This window comes from Hippocampus guttulatus, chromosome 13, assembly GCF_054856545.1.
Source record: "Hippocampus guttulatus isolate MCC_2025c chromosome 13, RoL_Hgut_1.0, whole genome shotgun sequence".
NCBI classification, from domain to species: Eukaryota; Metazoa; Chordata; class Actinopteri; order Syngnathiformes; family Syngnathidae; genus Hippocampus; species Hippocampus guttulatus.
This window is the reverse complement of record NC_141273.1, coordinates 3,427,230-3,437,158: the sequence shown is the minus strand read 5'-3', so window position 1 is coordinate 3,437,158 and position 9,929 is coordinate 3,427,230. Positions and strand designations below refer to the sequence as shown.

Genomic DNA, 9,929 nt, shown 5'->3' with positions numbered 1-9,929 from the left:
GGTGGAGCAGATACACCTGCAGTTGGCAACAGCAGCAGAGGCGGAGATTAATTAAAAGTGGCTTTCAGTTGAAGTTTTGTTTTGGTTTTGTTTGCTTATTTAGTTTTATTTTATTTTTTTAAATACATGTACAGGCTCAGTTGTCTTGGCTGGTTTGCACTTTGTACCAGTTGGTGGCGGTAATGCACATCGTTTTCCAACCGCCGTAAAAGTCAATTAGAAGAACAGAATCAGTGCGGAGGAATACATCTGAGTGTGGTGGAGTGATTCGACCCACCTTTCAGTGCAGACGCTCCATTTGCTCTCCGCTGCTAGACAACCACGCACAAGTGCACCGCCACCAATGGTGAGTATGAGTGAACTTTTACACTTGCGGGAACTGCGTGAATGCCGGCAAAGCCCAGCAAAGCTAACATCAAGCTCTCTTACGGGATAGCATTGCCGATAATGCAATAAGTTAGATAGTTTACAGCAGGGCCATTAAAAAAAAAAAACTTCCTTGTTCTAGTGCAGAGGTGTCAAACTCGTTTTTGGAATTACGTCTTCCCTCGGAGGGCCGTTACGACAGTGAAACCGAATAAATGTTTAATCATCACATTGTATTATTACTTGTACACACACGCACGCGCACACACACACACACACACACACACACACACACACACACACAAAACAATAGCTCATTAGTTTTGAAATCAGTCAAACTATTTGTTCAATTAATGTTCAAATGAGTGTAAACCGCTAAATTTGAGATTTTGGTACGGATTTAAGCATGGGTCATGGAAGTTGACACATGATTTGCTTTCACAGGCCACATAAAATGATGTGGCGGGCCGGATCTGGCCCCCGGGCCTTGACTTTGATACAGTTGTTCAAGTGGTATGATCTTTTGTTGTGTTGATGATTTGGTCAATATCAGTGGTTGCTACTGCGCTCATGTGCGCACGCATACACACATACACACACACGGGCGCACACACACACACGGTGTAGCTCCTCCAGTTTTCTTGGAATCGTGTGTAAAGTATAAATAGGAACTTGCAAATCAAGGTGTCGTGATGACACTCCTTGTGTAGAATTGATGGCATTAAGGTGAAGTTGAGCATATTCAATTGTGGTACAGTATTTGAGGCGCTGCCGGTTTGAATTTCTTTTAAACGACTCACGTTCCATGGTTTAACACACCTAAAAATGACTCCCCCCAAACCGGTTTGGTTAAAACTGGAGTAGTCTGGCAAAGCCTCTCCAAAACCAGTTGGACAAGTGCAGCAAAACTACTTTACACCGGACTGATTCTGCCTTTGTGTGACTGATGTAGACAAGAATGTGTCAGATATTGATATTTTCTTTGTTGGAATTGTGTTTCCACCAAATCTATTAACACACAGGATTGGTTTCATTTCTAAAAGTCTATGGTCAGTAAAACAGATTATTTTCCACTCAGTGTAATTCTCCATGAGTATTCAAGGGAATGATAATTGAGGCTCTGAAGACAAAGATGTGAGCTATTCTAAAATGTTGCTTGATGTAAAAAGTCCCCAAGCGTATAACATGAAGTAAGTAATCTTCATTCCAGGCGCAATGACTCATTGCCATCTTTTTGTCTGCTTCTATAATGACCACTTGTATGTTACAAGTGGTAGTATCCTATAGAACAAAAAAAAAGTTGTACATCAGAGATTTTAGCTCACATTTCCTCCTTTTTTGAACAGTTTTGTACTGCTTTACGGTGTACTGGTGACACACTTGAATTTTCCCTCTGGGATCAATGAAGGATTATCTTAAAACTGTTGCAAAACCATCAAGAATGTCATCAGTGTTTTCAATAACGTGCGGCCGTTTCAAGGTGGACCTTGCCTTCCTCCCAAAGACGGCTAGGATAGGCCCCAACACGCCCGTGATCCTTGCGAGGATGAGCCGTTCAGAGAATGGATGCCTGCATGTAGGGTGTCGAAAATTGTATCACAAAATAAGTCTTTCATATCAGTTGATATCAACATACATGTACTGTACATAGATCGATTTTTTTTCCCCTCTTCAAATTAAGGAGGAAAAAAAGGCTTCATTTTATTGTAAAATATTATAATTAATCTGAATTTGGAGGTCACCACAACTATAAGAGAGTCAAAAGAACTGGCCAATTTAAAGATTCATAAACGTCTTGAGAAACATAATGTGCTGAGCCAATCACAATCTACGGATTTCGTATCAATATAAAATCGATTATTATTGCACTTTTTTCCAACTTTTTAAAATAAGACAAACAATTACATTGATTAAAGATGAAATAAAAAAAAATACACGGCTATTATGAGGAAAAATGCCATTCAGAAAAGTTGGTCGTAAAACACACTTTTGTGCTCCAAATTTCTTCTGTGGTGCTTGTAATGGTGGCACAAATCTACCATCAAATCGTGACCTCTGCCTAGAGCACACAGAATGATGGGGTCGACGTTTGCTTCCTGATTTAAAAATAAATAAATAAATAAAAATTATTGATATTATATTGCATGCAATTTCTGTTGCTATTCATCAGGTGTTTAGTGATATATATTATTATTATTATTATTATTATTATTATTATTATCCATCCATCCATCCATTTTCCGAACCGCTTGATCCTCACTAGGGTCGCGGGGGGTGCTGGAGCCTATCCCAGCCGTCTCCGGGCAGTAGGCGGGGGACACCCTGAATCAGTTGCCAGCCAATCGCAGGGCACACAGAGACGAACAACCATCCACGCCCACACTCACACCTAGGGACAATTTAGAGCGTCCAATCAGCCTGACATGCATGTTTTTGGAATGTGGGAGGAAACCGGAGCACCCGGAGAAAACCCACGCAGGCCCGGGGAGAACATGCAAACTCCACACAGGGAGGCCGGAGCTGGAATCGAACCCGGTACCTCTGCACTGTGAAGCCGACGTGCTAACCACTGGACTACCGGGCCGCCATTATTATTATTATTGAATATATAATATAATATATGGCCCGGTAGTCCAGTGGTTAGCACGTCGGCTTCACAGTGCAGAGGTACCGGGTTCAATTCCAGCTCCGGCCTCCCTGTGTGGAGTTTGCATGTTCTCCCCGGGCCTGCGTGGGTTTTCTCCGGGTGCTCCGGTTTCCTCCCACATTCCAAAAACATGCATGTCAGGCTGATTGGACGCTCTAAATTGTCCCTAGGTGTGAGTGTGGGCGTGAATGGTTGTTCGTCTCTGTGTGCCCTGCGATTGGCTGGCAACTGATTCAGGGTGTCCCCGCCTACTGCCCGAAGACGGCTGGGATAGGCTCCAGCACCCCCCGCGACCCTAGTGAGGATCAAGCGGTTCGGAAAATGGATGGATATTATATACCAGTGGTCCAGTGGTTAGCGCGTCGACCTCACAGTGCAGAGGTTCAATTCCAGCCTCCGTGTGTGGAGTTTTCATGTTCTCCCCGGGCCTGCGTGGGTTTTCTCCGGGTACTCCGGTTTCCTCCCACATTCCCAAAAACATGCATGGCAGGCTGACTGAACACTCTAAATTGTCCCTAGGCGTGAGTGTGAGCGCGGATGGTCGTTCGTCTCTGTGTGCCCTGCGATTGGCTGGCAACCGGTTCAGGGTGTCCCCCGCCTACTGCCCAAAGACAGCTGGGAACGGCTCCAGCACTCCCCTGCGACCCTTGTGAGGATTAAGCGGATCAGAAAATTGATGGATGGATGGATATTGCTCAGCCAGAGATGGATGGATGTTTAACATTCCTGTCATCCATTGTGTCTGCGTGCGCGTACGTGTACGTACGCAGGTAGAGATGAGTTAGGTCCTATATACAACAAAATGTATTTATCGACAGAGTGCACATCAGTGGCGCACCTGTGCACGTCAAATTTGATTGTGCCGGTGCATATTTGCGTACCAAGCACATTGACGCTCACTCAGCGTGCCTGCAGTCAGGACGACATCCAGTGGGAAAGGTGCCGCAACGATTATTTCAAAATAAAAGCGCTGAGATCCATTGCCCTTGTGCCAATTCGCGTGGCGGCATGGCTTGACTTGGCCACTTGCCCGGGAGTCGTCAACGAGACAGTCGTTTGCGCCGCGGCCTTGGCAGTCTCTCAAGATTTTTTGAAGCGAAGGAATTGCGCCGTTCCATACCGCAAGTCAGGGGTGGGCGATTCATTGCGCAAAGTGGCCTTGCAAGACACCGAAGCGCCTGTCGAGGGCCACACGCCTACAGTAACGTGCTATCTACGTATCCTCAATTGTGTGAACTATAAATGTCATGTCTGTTTGGAAAGCAGTAACCCACTTTTTAACAAACCCGAGCCATAAATTCATCTGTATTATAATAAACAATATCAGATATTTTGGTCCTGTAGGTTCGGCTTCTGCTAATATAAAGACTAATGAAGCATGAATTCATATGAATAATAATATATTTTTTTTAAATCTGAGTTGTTAATTTACTGAAAACTTTGAGTTCTTGACTTGGCAGTCTTTTTTAAAAAATTTTATTTAAAATAAAAGACATTTATTTTACCATTTCGCAATCTTAAAAAAAAAGGAAACTCACGTGCAACAAACAAACTCAACACCGAGGAAAAAATGCAGATCCAATGATGATGATTATGATGCTCATAATAATGATAATAATAAATGAAGGACCAAGATGCTACATTAAAACAATAATGCCAAAATTGACTGAACCAAGACCGTATGCCACAAACGACATATTCTTACAACCAATCTGCATCATTGATTGAATACGCGCACCATATTTGTCATCGTTTCTCACCCAGATCGTTTTGAAGGCTTGCGCACCATGTCAATGTCATCGGCTCCACAACAAATGCAGGATGTGCTTTACAATGTTAAAACAAAAAAACAAAAACATGTAAACTGCACTTTTTATGCAGACGCCGTATAAATAAATAAAATGTTCATTCGTTTAAAAATATAAAGCTTACCCCTCTCTCTCTCTCTCGAGCGATATCTTGAACCCTTTCAGAGACAGCGGTTACTAGAGTGGACATCTTGTCATCTTATCAGGTTACCGGGTGCATGAAAGGGTTAATCTGGCAAAACTGTCGACATGTTGCCGCTCTTGTTGGTTTGCACTGCTGACATGCGTGCGCATCAAAATAAAAGCAGCGCCTATTTGACATTTTAGTCTGACTTGCCACAGAGACTGCGGACGGGGGCAGATGTGGCCAGCGGGTCCTACTTTGCTCGTCGGCGGATTGGGAAAAAAAAAATGAGCACCGGACAAGAATTTCTGGTGCTGATTTGAGAAGCAAAGCAAAATTGTTGATTTGCCCCTCCTGCTTTTCGAGCACTTTGCCAGCATCCCAACCTATTTGATGTCCACCTGCCGCTCTTCTACACTCCCTCCGACCCGCGCGCGGCACAGGTGCGGCCGTGATGGGCTTTGACGGGGGGGCCCGTATAGACGGCGGCGGTGTCGCGTGCTCACTTGTGTCGAGTTTCTTTCCGGAGCGTGTTTAGCAGCTCCGATTACCCATCAACCGATCCACTCCAGGAGATCCAACGGACGCTCTCGTGAACGCCCACACAGTTGAGATGGAGGTGACGGCTTCGCCTGTGCCGTCATCCTCCGTCCAAGTTTGACGGCCAAGAGCAGGTCAGATGCAGGCCGGGCAGGAAAACGGCCTTTGCGCTCAAGGACAGAAACGAGGTTTTGTCGAGCGGGCCAATGTCCGCAGACCAGAAGGAGCAGCTATTCTGAAGAATTCCAAGTCAAGTCGGGTCTCGCAAAGGATCCGGCGTTGCCATTCACTGTCTGCCACTCTGAATGCCCAAAACTTGCCGTTCGAGGATCCTTCCTGCCCTTCTTCCTACCTCATGATGCTGCCTAAAAACATCACGCTCTACCCGATAGGGGATGAGTTCGTCAGCCTGCGGTCTGTCTACAACCTCTTGGATGAGCAGCAGCACTTCTACGCGCAACTCCTCCAACAACAGGAGATGAACTACAGGGCCTTCCTCCAGATGCTCATGGAGTGGTCGTCCGGCCGCGTGGACGCTCTGGTCCGAGAGATGCAGGACACCAGGAACGACCTGCGCGTCGCCAAAGACGAACTCGCCGAGGTGAAAAAGCAGCTGGGCCGCTCGAACAAGCGGGCGGAGTGCCTGGCCGAGAACTTGGTGGCCACGCGGGCGGCGCTGGATGGCCTGAGCGGCAAAAGCGGAGGCGCGGGATCCAAGCCGCGGAAAGGAGGAGGCGGCTTACGACAAAGTGGCCTCGGCAAGCAAAAAAGCGAACCCAAAGCGCTGAAGCTGGTGACGGACCTCACCGATATCCACTTTGAGGGACTGAAGGTTGCGCTTGCTGTTTACTCGGTCACCACATATTTCATGGGAGAAAAATGTCACGTTCAGGCGGCCCGGTAGTCCAGTGGTTAGCACGTCGGCTTCACAGTGTTCGATTCCAGCTCCGGCCTCCCAGTGTGGAATTTGCATGTTCTCCCCGGGCCTGCGTGGGTTTTCTCCGGGTGCTCCGGTTTCTTCCCACATTCCAAAAACATGCATGGCAGGCTGATTGGACGCGCTAAATTGTCCCTAGGTGTGAACGTGGGCGTGGATGGTTGTTCGTCTCTGTGTGCCCTGCGATTGGCTGGCAACTGATTCAGGGTGTCCCCGCCTACTGCCCGGAGACGGCTGGGATAGGCTCCAGCAACCCCCCGCGACCCTAGTGAGGATCAAGCGGTTCGGAAAATGGATGGATGGATGGATAACTGACATTGGATAACGTCCCGCGGCACACCTGATGATCACACAAAAATGTGCCCCGGCACACTGGTTGAGAATCACTGCTCCGGTTAGCCACGACAAATTGTTTGGCTCTGTCGGTCGGCACGGTGGAAAGAAATGTTTATCACTAAACTCTGTTGCGTGCCCGCGTCGCGACGATACTCTGCGACGTATCGCCGCACCAAAAGTCTGTCCGCCCTTCTTGCTCGTTCTTGGCCTGCTCTGAATTTTGGCTGGAGAATATTTTGAGGGTCTCCACAATTTCTCGTCCAAAGTCGGCTGCGATCGGCTTCGCCTTGTCTGCAGTCTCGATGAAGACGTGCACAAGAGAAAACGAAATAAACCTGTCCAACTTCAACTTCATGGCTGTTGTTTTGTAAACACCCGAACTGACAGTCGAAAAGTCCGTTTGACTTCAAAGGGTGCCGTGCGTATTGGCCTACTTGAAACCAAGATCACGTCTAGACGTTGTGGGTTGAAAGTAGACGGGAATATTTTGGTGCAGGATAATAATGGATTCATATCTCTAATGTTGCCTTTTTTTTGTAGGCTGACCAACTAACGGAGGAGCAGATCGCCGGTAAGAAAGCACTCCTTTCATACATTCAAGTTTGTCAAGATAACGACCGTATTTTCCGCACTATAAGGTGTTTCGGAGTATAAGGCACATCTTCAATGACTGGCCTAGATTAAATTTTTTTTTTCAAATATAGCGTGCGCCGCATTCTAAGGCGCATAGAATAGAAGCTACTATAGTGGCTGCGGTTGCATTATGCATCCACTAGATGGAGCTACGCTAAAGGAATGCAATACAATACAATAGTTTTTTTTTAATATAGCGCTTTCACAACCGCTGCAGCTGTAACAAAGCGCTTTACAGAACATTTAAAATACTACGTCCAAGAAATCCGAATATTGATCCATATGTAAGGCGCATCGGATTTATAAGGCACACCGTCGGCATATTGAGAAAATTGAATGTATTTAGATACGCCTTATAGTGAGGAAAATACAGTACTGAGTGCAAGTAAATTTGACAAAACATTTTTTGGTAACAAAAAATTAAACAAAGAAACTGCTTTTAGAGTGCTTTTGAAGAAATAATAAACTTAAATTGCATCTTTGTTTTTTTTTGGAAGCTGTCTAAAAATGTAATTACACTAGGGTGAAAAGAGCTAAACATCTTGGACAAGTGATCTCTCTCTTTCTCTTTCTTAACCAAACTAAAGCAAATCATTTCCAAAAAAAACCCAAAAACATTTAATGAGCAAACCGCTTTTATAAATAAATAAAACTAAGTGAATTTCCAATGCCAAAGTCTTGTGCGAACCGGTGATTGTTTTTTTTGAAGCGAGGTTTGACGCCTTCCTTGCCTCGTGCGCAGAGTTCAAGGAGGCCTTCTCCCTGTTCGACAAGGACGGAGATGGCACCATCACCACGAAGGAGCTCGGCACCGTCATGAGGTCGCTGGGTCAGAACCCCACAGAGGCCGAACTCCAGGATATGATCAACGAGGTGGATGCCGACGGTACGCCGCCGCCCATTTCGCCATTTGTCTTCTTTCTTCGTCGCATCATACGTGATTTGGTGCTTATCACGAAGGCAACGGGACGATCGACTTCCCCGAGTTCTTGACGATGATGGCCAGGAAGATGAAAGACACCGACAGCGAGGAGGAGATCAAGGAGGCATTCAGGGTCTTTGACAAGGCGAGTCAGTCTTGCGCTCCTCCATGGTCTTCCGCCGCTCACGTGTGCTCGCGCGTGCGACTCGACAGGACGGCAACGGCTTCATCAGCGCGGCGGAACTGCGTCATGTGATGACTAATCTGGGCGAGAAGCTGACGGATGAGGAAGTGGACGAGATGATCAGAGAAGCGGACATCGACAGTGACGGACAGGTCAACTATGAAGGTACACTCTCCCGTTTTGCTCGTGACTCTCATTTGCGATTTGGCACGAGTCTCATTTTTGACATTGTCTTTTGGTATGTTTGTTTGTGTGTTTCCAGAGTTTGTCACGATGATGACTTCCAAATGAAGCAGATGCCCACAAACAAAGAATCCGTCAAATGTTTCACTTACCTCTTCTTGCAAAAAAATAAAAAATTAAATACATTTGCACGTACACTTCTGTATAGGCAACTTGAAAATGAATGCCTGCACACATCAGATTTGTCCATATTTAACCGTCTCTAAAAACTGTTTGGGAGAGAGCGGCCATCCTCTTCCTTCGCGTGTTCGTTAATTTCGGATGATGAGAATGTTGGTTATCCAAATACAGGCTGGAGTCAATGAACAGTTATTTCAAAGGGTTTAATTTATTTTTCTGCAGTTTACGAATCGATTCGGGCTCCTGAGGGTTTCAGATTTCAGTCAGGAAGCGTAGAAGAAGCACAATTATGAGATTACATAGAGACAATATGATAATGAGAGGCGGGGAGGTACCCCTCTCATGCAAATCCCAGAAACAAAGAAAGTAACATGTCATCTGACCCGGTGTGGCTGGAAGAAGTTGGGAGCGGTGAGGTGAGACCAGACCACCACTACCCACCATTTGGTGCGATGGCAGGAACACAGATACTTGAGATAACAGTTCCTCTTTTGATGATAAACATGTCCGATGGAGGGCACTAAAAGGTGATTGTAAACACAGTGAGCAGGAAATACCTTCAACAGCTCAAATCCAACTAACAGAGAGGAATAATACCTTAACTCATTCACTCCCAAAGACGTTTTTAAACGTCTTTTCAGACTTGGTCCAGAATTGTCTGATACTGAATGAGTTAACAATCCCTTTCTTGATCACAATTAATATTGTGATCACAAAATCATCTGCGTCAAAATCTATCTTGCGCAAAGCACAAGCACTGTCAAACAAATTACAACAGGAAATAACAGTCTTAGCGAAGCCTGACGCCAAACCCCACATCAATAGAGGAGTGGAGACCAAAATGACCAGTGTAGTCAGAATGATGATACGTTATTAGCTCTGGGCCGCCTGATAACTTTGTCTTGGTTTCACATCCAGAGTCCCTCCGTTAGAAGCCCTCCACTGCCACCTGTTGGTCACAAACAGAACAACCATGATCATCATCGATAATTCAATTCCATCCATCCATCCATTTTCCGAACCGCTTGATCCTCACTAGGGTCGCGGGGGGTGCTGGAGCCTATCCCAG

The 9,929-nt window shown here is 45.9% G+C and overlaps 1 protein-coding gene across 1 annotated transcript; it reads left to right on the top strand.

Annotated features, from left to right (window-relative positions):
* The first annotated feature begins 221 nt into the window (after positions 1-221).
* On the top strand, positions 222-8,865 carry LOC147195973 (calmodulin). Its single transcript, XM_086127377.1, has 6 exons — positions 222-346; positions 7,299-7,329; positions 8,134-8,277; positions 8,352-8,458; positions 8,527-8,662; positions 8,760-8,865. The coding sequence occupies exons 1-6, from the start codon at positions 344-346 to the stop codon at positions 8,786-8,788; spliced, it is 450 nt and encodes a 149-aa protein (XP_085983503.1). The 5' UTR covers positions 222-343; the 3' UTR covers positions 8,789-8,865.
* Positions 8,866-9,929: the final 1,064 nt, after the last annotated feature.